General features: G+C 39.3%; 1 protein-coding gene across 1 annotated transcript; it reads left to right on the top strand.

Moving 5' to 3' along the window:
- The first annotated feature begins 285 nt into the window (after positions 1-285).
- On the top strand, positions 286-18,273 carry LOC112049724 (aminopeptidase N). The gene is made up of 17 exons (XM_024087734.2): positions 286-367; positions 2,516-2,598; positions 3,861-4,008; positions 4,795-4,909; positions 5,967-6,161; positions 6,835-6,990; positions 7,411-7,550; positions 9,052-9,241; positions 10,107-10,257; positions 10,982-11,193; positions 11,542-11,725; positions 12,503-12,704; positions 13,451-13,725; positions 14,385-14,584; positions 16,216-16,375; positions 16,856-17,010; positions 17,501-18,273. The coding sequence occupies exons 2-17, from the start codon at positions 2,530-2,532 to the stop codon at positions 17,751-17,753; spliced, it is 2,805 nt and encodes a 934-aa protein (XP_023943502.2). The 5' UTR covers positions 286-367; positions 2,516-2,529; the 3' UTR covers positions 17,754-18,273.
- Positions 18,274-19,773: the final 1,500 nt, after the last annotated feature.

The raw sequence follows: 19,773 nt of genomic DNA, 5'->3' as shown, positions 1-19,773 counted from the left end.
AAGAAAATCTCAATCTGCCCAGCCGGGGATTGAACCCAGGATCTCCGTTTTGTAAATCCACCGCGAATACCATTGCGCCACGGATGCCGTCAGAAAATCCACCGCGCATACCAAAAATGTGGCGCCATTTTGTCAGACCCTTCATCACCCTTGCGAAATAATTCAAAAAATACAACAATGGCATGCCCAATACCCATCAGAGATGTACAACAATACGCGCTCGTCAAAGTAGCACGTATTAGTAACACCGACAATGCAAACAACAATGAAGTGTCGTCAGCGCAAATGGAGCATATCCTGGAGGCAATTTAGTTGTATTGAGCTGGCCGGGCTCATACGGAGACGGCTCGTCACTACGGTCTGACTGGTGAGTAGGTTGACTTACTAAACTAATTCTGAAACCCACTTGTCTACAAATTTTGGGGTTGAGGGTTTTTGCTAATTCCATAATCTGTTTTGAGTTTTTGTCATTCAATTATTTTTTTTAAATTAAAACTATAAAGACAGAAGTCAATGAAAACATACCTTGCAAGGAACCTAATGATGAAGAAACCTTTCAAAAGGCTCAAGAGACGAGCACCACAAGATGTCATGAAACAGACACTACATTATTATATTTGGGCAAAATCCATTGAGGATTTTGCACCTAACACGCCTTAATACAAATACTTAAAATCCCGCTGAATGTCTCACGAGAGATTGCAGGAATAATGAGCGACTAAAAACAAAAAAAAAAATCGAGAAAGAATTTTTAAGTTTGAAGAGATTTCCTTCAATATAAAAGTTCAGCCACTTCACTAAGTTTGACGATCGTTTGCTATTAAATTATCATCATCATTATCAACCCATATTCGGCTCACTGCTGCGCTCGAGTCTACTCAGAATGATAGGGGTTAGGCAAATAGTCCACCACGCTGCCCCAAGGCGAATTGGCAGACTTCATTTATACTCGCAGAATATTAAGAAAATTCTAAGTAAGGTAAGCAGGTTTCCTCACGATGTTTTTCCTTCACCGTTTCAGTCACGTGATATTTAATTTCTTAAAATGCACACAACTGAAAAGGAGGTGCATGCCCCGGACCGGATTCGAACCCACACCTCCGGAATCGGAGACAGATTTATATTGGGTCGTAAAGAAAGACTTTTCTATCAAAAATTTATCAGCAGTTAAGGCAGTTTTAGTTAAAGCAGTAGTCGAAAATGCTGAATTTTGCCTCCTGGATGGTTCATTTCGGAGCTAGAAAATTAATAAAAAAATAAGTTGCTCAAAAAAACAAACAACAGTTTTGTAGAGCAGTAAAATCTCTATCGAATGATTGTATGAATGAATTGAATGAGCTCCATTACCCCTCTCATACAAGGAGGCAGACCTGGCCCCGCAGTGGGCCATAACAATATGTAAATAATGATGCAATGTTTGTCCCTTATTCCATTATCTATTGCACTACGTGCTCAGTAGCATGTGATCAATTAAATTAAATTTTGGTTTCTACGAAAATACGTATGATTAACGCCAATTTGGTGATTATATCTTCCGCATTTGTGGTGTGTTTCAAATTAAGAGGTTTATAAAAGTTGAAATTTTCCTTATGGTCCCGTATTCCCATAGATGGATGGATGCAAAATTCGTTCATCCATGTAATTAGATTTCGATGTAATAATTGTATTATAAAACTAAGCATATTTGGACCAAACCAGAACAATTTATAGTAGTATTTTAATTATAGTGTAAATAAGTTATTCAGGGAAAACACTTGTTAAATAACAATTTACGGTGTAAGTACGCTACTATTACTACTATTTGTTCTATGGAAAATATATTGAGACGTAAATAGTAGTATCTTTCTCTTGTTTATTTTGTACTTACATGTTAATATCATAAATTGACTCGGAAAGGAGATATCGTCTAAAAAGTTAAAGGCGTTATTTTTCGGTTCCACTTTCGAACTTTAATTTTGTCACGAGGTGGCTAAGTTAAAGTGGAATTCGAAAAGAGCCCTCAAAATATTTAAAATTACCGATTTTCAAAACTCCCGGACAACATTCCAGGTAACCTGCATTTTTCGGATACAAATGAATGGCCAAGTTTTTTTTTTATTTTTTACAAGTTATCCTAAGATGGAAGCGTTCTAACTTGTTAGGAGGAGGATGAAAACCACACCCCTTTCGGTTTCTACACGGCATCGTACCGGAACGCTAAATTGCTTGGCGGCACGTCTTTGCCACGAAGCCTCCCACCAGCGAGACCTGGACAAATTAAGAAAATCTCAATCTGCCCAGCCGGGGATCAAACCCAGGACCTCCGTTTTGTAAATCCACCGCGCATACCACTGCGCCACGGAGGCCGTCGAACCAATATATAAACCTATGTAATTAGTGAGTGTCATATTCTAACTCGTATACCCACGGATGGATGCAAAACTCGGTCATTCATGTACTTTTCAATGTAATTGAAAGAAAGAAACAAGAAGACTAGAGTATTGTAGATAAATAACAAATCTGTAAATTGTTCCAGGCTACATCACCGAGATGTTGAACGCCCTTCAACTGTGCGCGTTGGCGGGGCTGGTCGCGCTGAGCGAGTGCCGGCCGGATAAGGTGGGCTCCACTACTTCGTTAGCCTGTAGTTAAACGCCTATTTTGACGCGCCGTCCCTGATTTGTTATGATTGCTCCCGACAGGACGAATTGATACGAACGAGCATGACGATGTTTTTGGTAGTAGAACTCTGCGAGAGATCGGGGATGTACTTCTTTAGCCACGTAGCATTGTTATCTTTTGGTCTAAAAAGCTGGTGACAGGCTTACTTCTGCTGCCAAGTCGCATTCTCATCTAATGGGCCATTTTCTAGTTCTGTCAACTATTTCTACTATATGTGTTTGTACTTCAAAATATTTTATTAACGTTTTATTAACTAACGTTTTTAAAGTTAACATTAACCGAATGTTAGGATTTTGTCAGGCTTTTGCAGCATAATGCATTTATAAACAGTTACACAGATGTTAAACTCTACGCTTAACTTTTGGCCTTTGAACCTTGACAGTGTAGGTCTCAAACTTTCAGCAGACTAGCGACTCTGCTACTTGAAACGTATCTACTGTTTTGTTTCCATTAGAGAAGGAGGCAGCCATGAGAATAATGAAGAATCTTCTAGCATCAGTTTCTCATAAAAACATTTGGGTAAAAAGTCAAGAATGAGCGTACGCTGCTTCTTCGTGTTCTATGAGGCGTGCTAACAAACTCTAGCCTCTAAGAATAAAAGTACCTACTAAAAATTCCCCGTTTAGAGTAAAATATTATTATCGTTGTATGTGGCTAAGCATTATAATTTAGCACACAACACGGCATGACCTTTACTACAGTAACGACGTTATAAGGGAGCGAAAATACGTAACCTTCTTCGCTTCCTTCGCGCCGTTAGACGATAGAAGCTAAAGCCTAATACACTTATTAGGCTTATCAGGTAGCAAGAATATCTATGCATATTTAGGAAACAATTTTGTTATCTTGTTTTAACATCATTCACAATGTTATAAATGTGACAAAATAAGGCAAAATCAGACAAAATGAAGTTCTTGGATACTTAAAAATGTTTATGGATAATTTAAAGGCAGGATTTCTACACTATAACTAATGCGAATGAAAACAACTAAACCGATTTTGAAAATCCCTAGACTTTTGTAGGGATTTTCAAAATCGTTTTAGTGATATGCCCCATGATCATAACCTATGATCTGCAATGGACGTTTACATATATGAATGATCTGATATGAAGATAATCAATTCATTTGTAGTTGGGTCACAGTTCTTCATCTTTTTACGTACTGTCGTGTTGACTGACATAGCTTGGTCTCCAACAGATGCGTCCGCTACACATCATCAAGACGCGCAGCATAGATCTGAACTCAGCGCACGGACTCGCCATGGAGAACCGGCTGGACAAAGCGGTGGAGCCGACGGGCTACCGGCTTGAACTTGAGCCTTATTTAGAAGACGCATTGTATAAAGGTATCGATCTATATCTACCAGTTAGCTACCCCAACTATCATAAAGGTACCAGCCTCAACAAATTCCAACCTCATCGGATCGCAATGCACTCTGCATATGGACTGACGAGGCTCTGGTTCGATCTAAGGCAGTATACCTTACCTTACCATCTCAGCCGATGGACGTCCACTGCTGGACATAGGCCTCTTGCATGGACTTCCAAAAATGACTGCCTCAAGCCACCAGCATCCAATAGCTCCCTGCAACCCGCTTGATGTCCTCAGTCCAGGAAGTGGGGGGTCGACCAAAACTGCGCTTCCCGGTGTGAAGTCTCTATTCAAGCACCTTGGGACCTCAACGTCCATCGGCTCTTCGAACTATGTGGCCTCCCCATTGCTACTTCAGCGTCGTGACTTGCTGAGCTATGTCAGTGAGTTTGGTTCTATCTACTGTTTTGTTTCCATGTTACAACGCAATCCTTCAGAAAACACGTTCGTCGTCGGTCCCGGTCATCATCATTAATATCTGATAGAGCCTACTCGTAATCGTAAAAGAGTTTCCATTATCATCCTTGTAAAAAGTGGTCACTCCCAGTTGCTTGAGGTCGGCAATGATCAGTACCAGAGTAAACGTTGACATGTGTGGAGTCTTCTTGAAGTGGTCCCACATTGCGTTTGGTTCGCCATTGCTGCAAATTAAAAAATATACTAAAGGCGATCCATCTGATTAACAATTCCATTGGAACAGCGTGGAGAGACTAAGCACCGTCATATAAAATAGACTGATAATGATAATGTATGTTCGTAGGTCACGTAAGCATCAACGTGACGTGGTTGGAGGAGGCCAACACAATCAGCCTGCACTGTGCGCACGAGATCGAAGTCACCGAGTCGGAAGTCAGGGCCTACATACCGAGTGACTCGTAAGTCCTGTTTCCCTAGTGCGGATGTACAATTCGCAAACGATGATGGTTTTGTTGCTTATCCTCTCGGCGAGATCCTCGTAGTTTTACTTTTTGCTTCTAGGAAAAATATATCAGTAGGACCTAGCCACTACGAGCAGCATACGTCAATAACATATCTCCCATCTTCACGAAAGATCGAAGGAGCAAAACTATAGCCTAAGGCGGTATGCCCTATTGACCCTATTTGGATAGGGTTTTCGTTAATTAATTGAACATTTCAGGGAAGGGTTTTCTATATTTTTGATATAATAATACTATCTGAACTAGGGTATGTTTTCAAGATGTGTAATTTCTTACTAGGGGATTTGGTTCATCGAGATAGTACGCCTAGATTTTACTGTGTGATAGTTGATATTATGTGGTTGACCTTATCCTTTGTTCGTATAACCTACCTACCCTTAAAGTTGATGAATCCTGGCCGGAGTATAGTTCATGTTAGCGATTCTTTTTTGCTTGTTTAATTAATTGTATTCCTTTGTTCATCTCCTACAAATATTGAATGATACCCACAAGAGGAGAAAATCCTGGATGCGCCATCAAGTTTTTCTATCACTTAGATGTCACCTGAACTGTAGAAAGATTGGAGATACATGAGCATGATGAGAAAATGATGATCTTAAATCATATTAAAAAAACACCGATATCTCCGGATTGGCTTATCGGATTTTCATCTGTACTAATATTTTAAAGAAATATAGTTTGTGAATTTGTATCTGATTATATAATGATTTATTTATTTTGCTATCATCCGCGAAAAGTCGACGAACCCATGCGACAACGTCACCCAGGTCCGACAAAATACTCTCTACGTACGTTTCACCCCGAAACCGGAGCATCCTCAGGAGATGTTGACTCTACAACGTGCAATTGCAAAGTACACACACAATCAGACATCTCAAACTTATAACACAAGCGACGTTGTATGTCGGGGATTAATTAATAAAAGCTTTCGTGCAATATCGTTTATTTCAATTTGTGCAGTTTCCAAAAAAACCTTTATTCTGTCCCGAAACAGGAAAGTGGCGCAGAAGATTGCAATAAAGAAAACATCGCGCGACCCTCGGAAGCCGACGTTCACCATACGCCTGGAGAAGTCCGTGCCGAAGTCGTCAACCGGTCACATCAACTTTAGCTTCAAGGGCAACATGGAGACTGGTACCACGGACGCGTTTTTCAAAACCACTTACATCACAGACCAAGATGTTGAAAGGTACCTAACCTACTTTGCAGACTGAATATAATCTCCCGGTGAAAACTGTATCATTTTTATTTAAGAGGACAGGCAACATTTTTGGTAATATTATTCAAAGCCACTCCACTTTTTGAAGTGATAACTTCTCATTGGAGGGTGATAACTTCTTAAACCGCTTCGTAACCTAACGCGTTACGGCGTCACTCAGGCTGGCTTCCCCTTTTGTCACGCATAGGGTAGCAGATTTCCCTAGACACACACGTTTTTATTAAAAAATTAATATTTTTTTTTTAATAAAAACGTGTTTTGTCCGTTTTTATGGAAAAACATCGAGAATAACTCGAACATCAACAATAACATTATCCGTAAATATAATAAAATTTAATTAATTTAATGTTTAAAAAAGCGGAGTCTAATTTTGTCTATTTACCTGTTTATATCTTTGATAAGAAATTAACTATCAGGTGTCTCAAACGACGAAGGAAAAACATCGTAAGGAAACCTGCATACGTAAGAATTTTCTTAATTTCCTAATTGTGCAATCTGCATTATGCCAGTATGGTGGACTGTGCCGAACATAGGTTGCTAATGATGATGATGATTTTTGATTATGCACGTTAAACTCAGGAAGCCTTTAGGATGATGATCACGATGATGATGATGTGATCTGTATAGGATCTTCGCTTTTCAGAATGGTAGCAGGAACACAGTTCCGTCCCAACAATGCGCGCAGAATGTTCCCGTGTTTCGACGAGCCGGCTTTCAAGACTCCCTTCGAAGTCAGCGTGGTCCGCCCGAAGACCATGGTGGCTCTTAGCAACACGCCTGTAGCCAGGACTGAGGAAATGTATGCTTTAATTTCATCATAATTTCATCATAGTTGTTTTTTATTTATACTACATTTTAATACAAAATTAAAGAAATTATCTCAAAGAAAGTGTTAAAGCAATCTCTACTAGACAATCTTTTCGTATAAAAATTTAAAGATAAGCTGGGAAAAGGGTTAAGTTACGTAAATCCTAAAAGTATTATATCCTGGTAATCATCTTAGATTATGGTATACGTAACTTAACCTTGGTTGTTGGTTTATTTTATAAAATAAAAATAAAAAATATATAAATCTACAAACGACTCTGCTTGTCAGACAAACATCGACATAGTTTATCCGACTTATCGAAGTCTGGAAGATGCCTTGGAAGGATAACGCCCCAACCATCATGCATTGTTAAGAAGATGGATCGCCCTTAGTATATCTTTTAATTTGCAGCAATGGCGAACCAAACGCAGTGTGGGACCACTTTGAGAGGACTCCGCCCATGTCGACGTTTACTTTGGGACTGGTCATTGCCGACCTCAAGCAACTGGGGGAGACCACTATGTACAAGGATGATAATGGAAATGATATTGGTGAGGGTTTTACTAGTTAATTGGCTTTAATCATATTTCATAACCATTTTCTGCCTATTTTGCGGCCCACTCCATGGTCAGGTCAACTGCCTCTGGTCCAACGGTTAGCCTATGATAGCCTTCGCAACACGTAATCCTGAATCAGGCTATATAATACTGAGTTTTCTTTCTTCTAAGATTTTGGTGATATTACACCCCATGCCCCGCAGAACACGTAATGATGCCGATATCATCACATATATCATTATCATTAACATCTGATAGTGGTAACTTTTTTTAACATTACAGCCCAAATGAGCTCCTTTGATATGAAGGGCGTAGAATCGAATCTGGTCCGTGGTATGCACTTCCAACTTTTCAGTTATGTGCGTTTTAAGAAATTAAATATCATGTGCTTCAAGCGGTCAACGAAAAACATCACGAGGAAACCTTTGAATTCTCAGGTATGCACCTGAGAATTTTATTAAATTTCTTCCTGGGTGCAGTTTGCCAATCCGCATTGGGCCAGCGTGGTGGACTAACTAGACTCGACTCGAGGTCGACAGTGAGACGAATATGGGTGGTTAATGTGATTATGAGTGGTCATTAAAGAATTGAACATTATCACCCTGTCTGTAAACTTTCGTGGGAGCAGCGTGCGGTGATTCTGAGCTTCACAATTATCCCCTCCCTTTATGAAATGAGTCCTTGCCCTGTGGAGGGTCATTAAAAAAGTCGTTATAAGTAATTGTCTCCGTCTATTGTTTGCTCTTACTACTTGCATTAAATTAATTAATTTCTTTTTATCGCTGCTTTCCTTACTTTTACTGTACAAAGTAGAAACATTTTTTTCAATAAGTGGCATTTATGTTTCCTCTCTCGAGTTTTAACTGCCAAAGATTTCGCCGATTCAATCTCAACACTCAAGTGTACAAAGTCCTAAAACGAGTGGCTATGGGCCCATAAAGTTTATGATAACTTCCACCATTTTGCGGCGAAATTGCGCCCTCGACAGAACAAAGAGTAATGACGTACGTTTATGGCTACATCGGGCCCTCGTGGGGTTTTGACTTTTATTTCATTCGCGGATCATAAATTGTGTCACATTTTTCCGATTGAAACATCTTCATGCAAAACTGTGATGAATGGGAATAATTTCACATGGCATATGTTTCCATAATTCGTAGGTTATGATCCCCCTGGTGTTGAAGATCAATAATATTAGACAGTTCGGTTTTAGACATACCTAATAAAATATAATAAAAGAAAGAAAAAACGTTCATTTTAAAATTGTGCCACATACCACAATGCACTGATGCAGCGTCCGATGCCTCAACCACCTTAGCCACCAAAACTTAAGTAGTAAAAGCATCAAACACCACACTGTCATGTTTGGCACAACCTTGAAAAAGGTACCAGCTCAGCATTTTGCTGCATGATCCAACCAATTGCTGGAGCATACAGCACTGATTTTCAGCTGATACCCTCATCCAGGTGACATACTATTCTTTCTATTTCATAGAACTTCGCGTTTGGGGCCGCCCCGAGTTTTTGCAAGCTTTGGACGGTGTCAATGATAAGGTGGCGCTGGTGTTCGCCGAGGTGGCCAACTTCTGGCAAGTGCCTCTGCCGCTGCGTCGGCTGGATGTCGTGGCTTTGCCCAACTACCAAGGAGTTAAACCTGCTGATAACTGGGGGCTGATCGTTTTTAAGTAAGTAATACAAGTGAATAGACAACTATTAGTTGCAATTGGCAATCGTCCGAGCGTATTGAAGAGCTGTTCCAAAATACTAGACTGGCGATCCCCAATATCATTTAGGCGATATCGTCTAGGCGATATCACGCCTAGTGAGGGAAGCCGCTGAATGCAAGTGGCTTAACTTTGCGGTATTCGGAATTTCAATAGAAGGTCTACTCGTATGTCCAGTAGTGTAAGTCCGTCGTCTGATTTCACAATAAGTGTAGATTACAGTTTAGTTTCAGTTTTAGTTTATTATGTTCAAGATATTGCTTTAGATATGTCAAATGGAAAGGTTTCCTTAGCATGTTAGTAGCTATAAGGCGTAGCCATGACCAAGTAAAGAGAATATTGCTTATGATGTATCGGTGTTCCAGTTAAATACCGATTAGTAGGCAATTATGTAGTAGTATTGTCTCGGTTTTCTTATCAGCGTGTTTAAATTTAAATTTATTATCTACTCCAAGGATGCCAATAATTACTAATGACTGTCTAATTAACTTCGACGGATGTTAACTCATTTTCAATGCGATATAACTGTTTTTATACGTTAATAGGTTTTACTTCGCGGAAGTTAATATTGACAATTTCTTTTCCCATTTCCCGCGAAAGCCAACAAATCTGCGAGATTAAGCCGCAATTTTTGCCCTCGTACCGAACCATCTTTATAATACGTTAACTCTACACTAGTCTTAACAAAACCTCAGTTCAGAATGTAAAGAGACCATTGTCAGCCTCGTGGTGGTAAGATTACCAACAAGTGACCTGTCAGTTTTTATTGAAAAAATTACTCTTAAGTGAGATTGCATCAAAAACTTATATTTATTTTAATTGTTAGGGAGAGTGACCTGACCAACCGTGGCTACCTGCAACTGGCGCAGGAGATCTCGTACCAGTGGCTGGGCGCCCTCGCTACTCCGGCCTGGTGGTCGGATGCTCATCTCAACAAGGCGCTCGTTGGATATCTAGCAGCGGAGATCGCTTATAAGGTTTGTCATCATCATAATTTTAATGGCCCACTACAGGGCCAACGAGCCGCGAAGCTGAAGTGGCAATGGGCGGGGCACATAGATCGAATTGCTGGAATGGCGACATCGCACTAGAAAGCACAGTGTTGGTCGACCCCCCACTAGGTGGACTGTGACATCAATCCAGTCGCATGGATTCGCTGTATGCAGGCGGCTCAGGATCGTGATGTTTGTAAGTACCTACAAAAGGCATGTGTCCTGCAGTGAATGTAAATCGGCTGATATGATGATGATGATGATTATGGGTACCGGGTGAGTGTATGCTTCACGCTGCTCCAATGATTGTAACGGTTAATATCAGTTGTAAATCATCATCATTATCAACCCATATTCGACTCACTGCTGAGCTCGAGTCTTCTCTAAGAATAAGAGGGGTTCGCCTTTTGTACCTCAAAGTAGTGTCTCGATATCGCGTTATCAGCTTCCGTGCTTTATTGTCGCGCCCCAGGCATAACGTCCGGACGTATGCTCGCTCCCAACCGATTTACAATTTTATTTCCAATTAAATAGAGTAACTTTAGTGTGACTTAAATAACAGGTTATTCTGTAATGAATTTCGAGATGATTGCAATATCAACGAAAGTTTTGTTGCGTCATTAAACATACTTTTGATATGAAACGCTTTTCATCCATCAAACAGGTGGGTGAAGGTCGTTTCTAATTCGGATCGTCTACTATTATTTAGATCGACAACGGTTCGGAGATGGAGGGTAAATGGCCGATGACGGTGCTCTACTCGCTGTACTACGAGTTCAGCAAACGCTACCCGCACTCCCGCATCACGGGGATGAAGCAGGAGACCACGTGCACCAAGATTGAGCTGCTCTTCCGCATGTTCAACTACACCATCGGCGGAGACACGTTCAGGAAAGGGCTGAGAGTGTTCATTGAGTCCAGGTATATATTAATTTAAACCGAGTTAGAAAAAGGAAAAGGCAGTTCAACGACCTCATTTCAGTAATTTTGGATCAAAATCAAAATAATTGAAACAAGTGAACGAAACTATTGTGGCGTTTACGGTCACTATGCTAGGAAACACTAAAAACAAAAAACTAACACTAAACTAAAACTAGGTACGTGCTCTTCATTGACAGCGTACTTGTGATGCCCATTTGCCTAATCACCAGTTTCTTTCATTCCCTATGTCTAATTTGATTGAATTATGAATATTAGATGATTTCAATATGTTATTAATCCTTGTTATTTTAAATTAACTAGATTTTAAACTCATAATATGCATTTTAGAAAATTCAAAACCTTCACTGGCGATGATATTTGGAAAGACTTGAACGAAGCGGCACTCGCAGAAGGCAATATACCCAAAGACGTGGACATCAAGACGGTGACCGCCAGTTGGATCGACAAGGACAGGTTACCGCTTGTCACTGTTAAGAGGAATATTGATACCAACTCTGCTATGCTTACCCAGGTATCCTTGACTTTTCCATCATATTTAAAAGATTTTGTCACTCTCGATACAAAAGTACACGAAGCTCTACAAGTCGTGAAAAGCCGAGCCGCATGGCGCGATATCGTACGGGAAAAAGTCTTGAATGTGTGTTAGGGGTCACGACCCTCAGTAATGAGGAATACGACGTGGAGAGAGATAAAAGATTTTGAGGAACTTGGAGCAACTTATTTACAACTAGCTGAGCCTCGCAATTTTACCCAAGTGGTTCCCATTTCCGTAAGAATATGAGGATAAAATATGTGATGATAATGTAATTTACTATTGTCGAAAGAGTTTTTCAAATCCGTCGAGTTTTACAAGTTTATTCATTACATAAAAAATATAAATCTTTGTAGACAAGTAATAAATAATTCTGCTGTTTTTTGCAAAAGCCTTGCTAGTCCATCGAGAAGAGAACTACACAAATTTGTCTAAATACAAATGCTTAATTTAAATGCTTGATCTCCATTTATCCTCGTTTCTGAATTTAAAATTGTCGAGTCATAGAGAGTCAGTCACTCTTGAAGATATACAGTGTCGATGTAATATTTATTAGAATCTTTGTGTGTTACCCATAGGTTGCCGCACGGATTAGTCAAGTATTTGCGCTAAACAGAAAAATACGTTGCTCATTGTGCTCATGATAACTTCCGCATAGTAACACCAGATTCTATAATTACTCAATCACTTTAGATCTTTGGGTTTTTGGCCGGCGTCTAAAGCATACCTGTAGGTATAAAGGCTTAATTGTTATAGAAAGTATACCTCCGTGAACGACCACACGATGTCCCTGATGCTGCTAAAATGTTGTGGTGGGCTCCCATCGTGGTAGCACGCAGCGACAATCTGGACTTCACCAACACTACTCCCATTGCTTGGATGAGGAACCACAAGGATTTGAATCTCGTGAATATGCCTGACAAGGACAACTTCATCATTGTTAATCCTGAGGAAATTGGTTAGTTATCGAGGATTAACTGCAGGATCTCAATGAATCTATATTGCTAGATCAAAGTACTTGCAGTACTTTGATATACCTAGATTTATTGAGAACTAGCGGATGCCCGCGACTTCGTCCGCGTGAAACTCGATGTAAACTTTCAACTACCCCTACCCTACCCCTACCCTACCCCTACCCTACCTCTACCCTACTCCTACCCTACCCCTACCCTACCCCTACCCTACCCCTAATCTACCCCTACCCTACCTCTACCCTACCCTTACCCTACCCCTACCCTACCCCTACCTTACCCCTACCCTACCCTACCCTGAATAAATAAACTAAATATTTGAAGTAGTCCAGCTCTGGATTGATATTCTGGCTAGGACAGCTGTATCTCAAAATGAAATTTGAAATAGCATAAGGATAGGAAACATTGAATTTTTTGTTAGATCCCAAAACTAGTCGAGTTTTTATATGGTTTAAAACCAATCTTTAGATATTTATTTCTTTGCTTTTTCACTACATATCAAATATTATTTTTAAATTCATTATTGCTAACTATCTCTACCTTGATTTTTTGTTGTTTGAACGATCTTGAATTTAACAGTGAGGATTCGTAGATACTATTTATCACTGCCTTGTTGGTTCAGGGGCTTCGGATTATGAGGCAGATTTAACATGCAATACATTTCAGAGACTCTCTGAAATGTATGACTAATATACTACGACATAGTTTTTAATATTTTAAATTTTTTCTCCAGCCCCCTTCCCAGTAAACTACGACACACACAACTGGTACCTCCTTTCCGAATACCTCCAAGGCGAAGACAGGATCAGAATACCTGAACTTACTCGAGCCAAGTTACTCCACGACGCGTGGAACTTGGCCTATGCCGGGGAGTTGTCCTTCGCTACTGCTTTAAACATGACGCTCTTCCTGAAACAAGAGAGACACCATATGGTCTGGAGCCCCGTGTTCACGATGATAGATCACATCGGGAGGCATATATGCTCTTGCATGCATGACAAGTTTAGGGTAAGTAGAATGATTCACTGAAGATTTCTATTGTTGTGCAAGTAGCTATAGTCTGGCAAGTTCGTTGGTAACACTCCCATGATATCCGGTGACAGGGGGAAAGACTGCGCGGGTGTGAAATCGTGCGTGCGGGTAAGTGGCGTGCATCAGTCGTGGGTTTTTCATTCATCGCTACACGCCCCCCGGCCCAAGCGAAACATCGGGAGTGTTACGAACGAAGTTGCCAAACTATAGTGTTTTATCTACGTGTAGGTATACTCTTTGTAACAGTTTTTGTAAAATAGGAATGTTGGAGTTCTAAAGTGCTTTGAACGGTAACCTGAAAGCATAGCTTTAGTCACCCACCCCATTATGTGGATTGACCATGCGGTTTGTATCAGTTGACTATGATGATGATGGTTGTAAAATAGAAACCAAGAAAAAGTAATTGGCATAATTATATAATATACAGAAAAATAAACCATACAGAAAAATAAATCCTTGTAATATGGTAAAAATGGGAGAGACAAATTTTTTTCACAAAAAATAACTTGTATAATACCGGCAGATATTTAAACATGATTGTAATAATGGTAATTGTTCATGCTGGTTATTTTAATCTAAAGATTGTCAATTCGATGGTTTCCATAAAATTAACCTTTGTCTTAATGTTTATGCAGGCTTACGTAAGAACTCTTCTTACGCCACTGTACGTTGAACTGAAGAGAGACGCTAGAGATGACGAGGAAAACTGGAGGAAGCAGCTTCGCTCCAGTACCAGGCACTTCCTCTGCCACGCGGGCTACCAGCCTTGTATACAGGACGCGCAGGAACAGTACAGGAAGTGGATGCAGTCTCCTAACCCAGATGAAGGGAACCCGTAAGTTTTCCTTTTAATAATGGGGTTTCGTAACTCAAAAGGAAAAAATTATAGGATAATTTTGTTGTCCTTCTGTCGTATTGAAATTAAAGTAATAGTCAAGTCTACAGTCGCTTGAGGCTATTTATTCCACAAAAACGCATATTTCGACAATCTCAAGGGAAAATTTGTGGGTACCTACTTTCCGTTGACCTAGAAATATGCAACTTTTCAAGTATCTATCATTTTATCATTAGGAAATTAATGTAAAAATATTTTAGCCATTATTTAAAGTCATTCATTTATTGATGAAAGTGGTTCCAGACCTTCATTAAACGCCTATGTACGTCGTAGGAGGCTGATGTGATGATGATAAAATAATGTATTTTCTCCTCCAGTTCTCTTCTCAGGAAATTTTTAGTCAGGAATTCTTTTAGCCAATAGTTTCTGTCAGGAATTTTTCGAGAGACTCCGATGTAGATTTTGACGGCCTCCGTGGCGCAGTGGTATGCGCGGTGGATTTACAAGACGGAGGTCCTGGGTTCGATCCCCGGCTGGGCAGATTGTGATTTTCTTAATTTGTCCAGGTCTGGCTGGTGGGAGGCTTCGGCCGTGGCTAGTTACCACCCTACCGGCAAAGACGTACCGCCAAGCGATTTAGCGTTCCGGTACGATGCCGTGTAGAAACCGAAAGGGGTGTGGATTTTCATCCTCCTCCTAACAAGTTAGCCCGCTTCCATCTTAGACTGCATCATCACTTACCATCAGGTGAGATTGTAGTCAAGGGCTAACTTGTAAAGAGTAAAAAAAAAAAAAAAAGACTATTCTAACTTCAAAAATAGGAGAAGGTTCTCAATTCGACAGAATATTTTTTTAACAAAACATTTTTGAACATAAACGACTATGACCAGAATTAATTACTAATTTGCACATGTAGCAGTCTAAAACAACTTTTTTTTTCAGTGAAATCTAGTTGCCTGTAAAATTAGGGTTAGCAAAAACACACACGGGCTAAATTACACAGTAATTAGTTAAAGTTCAAATAAACTAGCTTTACACAGTCACGCTTCATTATGTTTTTATTAAAATACAGATATTCATTTAAAATATATCTATTATCCTAATCATCATGTCTAAACTTTTTTATAAATGTATTATAGGAATTACAAACTGAACTGTATTCTAGGAAATAGTAGTCTGAAACGGAGATGACGTCGCTCGATCTCTAGATGGCTTACGCTGATGCTAGGTGGCGTGATTTGTTTCCGTAAAGAGTAGGGAGTTAGAGAGGGGCGACGATCGAGCGGCAGCAACTTGCGATATGAACCGCTCGCCATACGGTCACTTCTTGTTCTCGTGGCGTTTGACCCGTCCACAAATTGTATTGTGTAATCCTTCATGGGTTATTTGGGATAGGCGGGGAGAATAGCTTGAGCAGTGAAGGTGTTTGATCGCCTTTTAAAGCCTCTGGGACTGTTCAAGGTATTCTCTGCCATTCTTGAATTCTATTTTGGTTCCAATTCGATTTGTTAATTAAGTTGTCCTGACAAATTACCTCTGAGTTAATTCCTAAAAGTACCTAATAAAATATACGTCATGAATTAAATAATTATAATATTACTGAAATAAATATTTTTATTACTTTTCCATAGTTTACCAAACCTGTACATCTGCCCAGTATTCAAATGGGGAACGCAAAAGGAGTGGAACTTTGGTCTCCAAAGAGTGATAAGTTTCCCACCGTCGAGGAAGCAGAGTGAAAGGACATTTCTGTTGAAAACTCTTGCTGGCTGCCCTATAGAAGAGTTCAAGGTACAGTTTCATCATTATTAACCCTTATTTAGCTCACTGCTGAGCTCGAGTCTCCTTTCAGAATGAGAGGGGTTTAGGCCAATAGTCCACCACGCTGGCCCAATGCGGATTAATAAACTTCGCATACGCAGGGAATTAAGAAAATTCTCCGATATGAAGGTTTCCTCACGATGTTTTTCCTTCACCGTTTGAAACACGTGATATTTAATTTCTTAAAATGCACACAACTGAATAGTTGGAGGTGCGTGCCCCGGGCTGGATCGAACCCACACCCTCCGGAATCGGAGGCAAAGGTCATATCCACTGGGCTATCACGACTCTTACAGTTTAGTGCAGTTAAAAACGTGATATTTAATTTCTTAAAATGAACATAATGAAAAATTAGAGGTGCATGCCCCGGACCGCAATTGGATGCAGAGATCATATCCACTGAGCTATTACTGCTCCCTCATGTTATTTCAATTGTAAATATATTTTTAGATCGAAAAGCTGTTGAATATAACACTCCTGGAAGGAAATGGGAACTTCACCGAAACAGACTTGTTATTGATCTTCAGCATGCTCACCGGCAGCTCGCAGGGCTACACTACTCTGTTCCACTTCTTGAGCAATAACTGGGAAGTGCTCAAGGAAAAGTGAGTATGAAAATCATAGCACACATATTAACTCGGCAAGGGATCGTCACCGTATGAGCTCGAGTCGTCCAGCAATCTTTGTAAGAAACTCCAACTTGGAAACTCTAGTTCCCATGGACGTTTGTGTGGCATCGGAAACGTAACGTAACGTAACGTAACTAAACTCAAATCGGGACAATCTTACGCCTACAATTCCCAGTTAGGATCAATTTAGGTTTTTTAAATTTTAAAATTGGCCCAGGTCTAGTCTGGTAAGAGGCATCAGCTGGGGCTTCTTATCACTACCATTAGCAATTATAATATACCGCCAAGCGATTTGGTATTCTGGTATAATGCTGCCTAAAAACTGTCAGAGGAATGCGTTGAATGAACTTGTACCCTTTCCTAGTTAGCCTGTCATTAAATAATAAAATACAGATGAATAATAATATTGTAAATATATTGGTGTTATCATATTATTCATTAAAAGGTATAACTATTATTATCATAGATACTCAAGCAAAGCCAACGTATGGGACAATCTGATCAAAGCAGCCACGACTGAGTTCACAACACAGGAGGGTCTAGACCTCGTATCGAACCTCTATGTGGCCCATCAAGGAGAATTCGGTTCCGCCGAGCATATCATCGAGAAGGCTATGAGGAACATCAGAGAAGAGGCCAAATGGTCTGCAGAGAACCTCCCTGTCATCGAGCAGTGGTTGGACGAGTATTTAAAATCTTCAGAGACAAACAATGAATAGTAGAGACCTGGTATCTGCACCCCGCACTATGAAATAAGGTTTCAAGGGTCCAGTCTCTCAACGGTACAAGTATAAAACGCATTTTTGATGTGAAACATCTATAGCCGCACGTAAAACCACGATTTCTGGCGTAGCGACGCGTCGCGTATTTATCAGATAGTTGGAATATAAATCAGATATTTTTTTTAATTTGTTTATTTATTTTTTTGCATAAATGTGTTTTCTATGTCCCCAGTTTTTGCTATTTGTAATTCGTATAAATATGTGACGGTTTCTCAAAAACAACTGATCTAGTTTGGATGTGGTTTTCGTAATCTAAATGCATATTTTAAGGAAAGTTTTTTCAGTTAAAGGCTCTGTTATATAAAATATGGAAGCTGTTTGATTTAATTTATAAAAAAAAATCCATCGGAAAGATTACCTTATTTTATTAATTCACAATGTATAAACAGCTGAAATAAATGTACCTACCTATATTTAAGAATAACTTTTGTATAAATAAACTATAAATAATTTAAGATTCTGAACGTTTTAATCTGTACCTATGTAAGTATTTATACTAATTCAATTTCGTAACCAATAGCCTACTTGCCTTTGACAACTCAAAAGGACCATCAAAAGCCTTTCTGAATAGACCATGTTTAGATTTTGAATTAGTAAAACTACTTAGTTTAATATTATGTTAACGCACATTACCACAGGTATCGCAAGATATTCAATAGCGTAATCAGATGTCAAGAATGAGTTCAATATTAATCTATACACTATTGTCTATATTAATCTATCACAGTCTCAACCTTGCTTACAAAATTCGTTGTTTGATTTTTATTTCACAGCCGCTTCAAATAGGCTTTTTAACTTTTGAAATGTTATCTTTGTCTGTTTGTGGCTCTACTGTGTGAAGGTTCATCAGTGACATTCTTTATATAAGCTAGTCGGTGTCAAGCCTCATGTATTGGTAATAATTACATCTTTAATCATAATAATTATGAATTGTTATGCTGTTGGTAACGCATGGCTAAAATTATGCAAAATATATTCCTCAATGCAAGGGATAGGAAAAATGGAGGCTGAAATGGTATACTACATAGCAGTTTAAATCAGAAACAAGGAGCTTTTGGATAAAATTACAAGGATGCTTCGTATTAGTATTATATTGCTTTGAGGGTGTTCTTTCAGAAACACCCCTACTGTGTTGTAGCGGTATTCTTTAACTTTTTTATTATTTTAAAACTAGAGTAAGTTTACATTTCTATATCTGTTCATCGTATAGAATAGGTAGATAAATTATGAGATGAATTTGAGACAAGGTATAAAGCGCTACTGTTGTGTTTTGGCTAATGGCTTCGACCGTGGCTAGAGCACCCTACCGGCAAAGACGTACGATGTCGTGTTGAAACCGATAGGGGTGTGGATTTTCATCGTCCTCCAAACAAGTTAGCCCGCTTCCATCTTAGATTGCATCATCACTTATCATCAGGTGTGATATAGTCAAGGGTTAACGTGTAAAGAACAGAAAAAAAATCTGGACCAATACATACAGTTTTATCAAAACTGTTTTCCGAAACAGCTCGACATAGAACTACGTTCTACATTCTAGTACGTTGGCAACGCTATTTTTATTCTGAACAGCGTATGCGGGCCTTGCCTCAATGTGCAAACAAATTAATTCCATTACGTCGAGCTTCAATGAATACTTTTTATTCCATTTAAATTAATACTGTTTTATTTAGGTACTTTTGAAGAGCTCAGGTATTTATTTTTGTTGACTCTTAAATCTCTTATTGGTGGAAAATAACGAATAGGGAATATAATAAGTCCAATGAAAACTTTACAATGAGTTCGGAAAGCTAAAATACTTTATTTGATTCATTGAGATTTTTGACTCTTATATGTTAATGATTATTCCATCCAGATAAATAAAGACTTTCTTCACGGACGCATGATGTAGCGTTCTAGGCTATTTCAAGGGTTGAGAATGTCTTGGAAGAAAGAAAAGTTTATTATTTAGATTTAAACC

Source organism: Bicyclus anynana, chromosome 12 (assembly GCF_947172395.1).
Source record: "Bicyclus anynana chromosome 12, ilBicAnyn1.1, whole genome shotgun sequence".
Taxonomy (NCBI): domain Eukaryota; kingdom Metazoa; phylum Arthropoda; class Insecta; order Lepidoptera; family Nymphalidae; genus Bicyclus; species Bicyclus anynana.
Note: the sequence above shows the minus strand (reverse complement) of the source record. Positions and strands in the feature narration are given on the sequence as shown.

Coding starts and splice junctions, on each gene's coding strand:
- LOC112049724 (XM_024087734.2), top strand. CDS start 2,530: ATGTTGAACGCCCTTCAACTGTGCGCGTTGGCGGGGCTGGTCGCGCTG. Junction 6,162..6,834: donor ACAGACCAAGATGTTGAAAG/GTACCTAACCTA, acceptor TTCGCTTTTCAG/AATGGTAGCAGGAACACAGT. Junction 11,194..11,541: donor AGAGTGTTCATTGAGTCCAG/GTATATATTAAT, acceptor TATGCATTTTAG/AAAATTCAAAACCTTCACTG.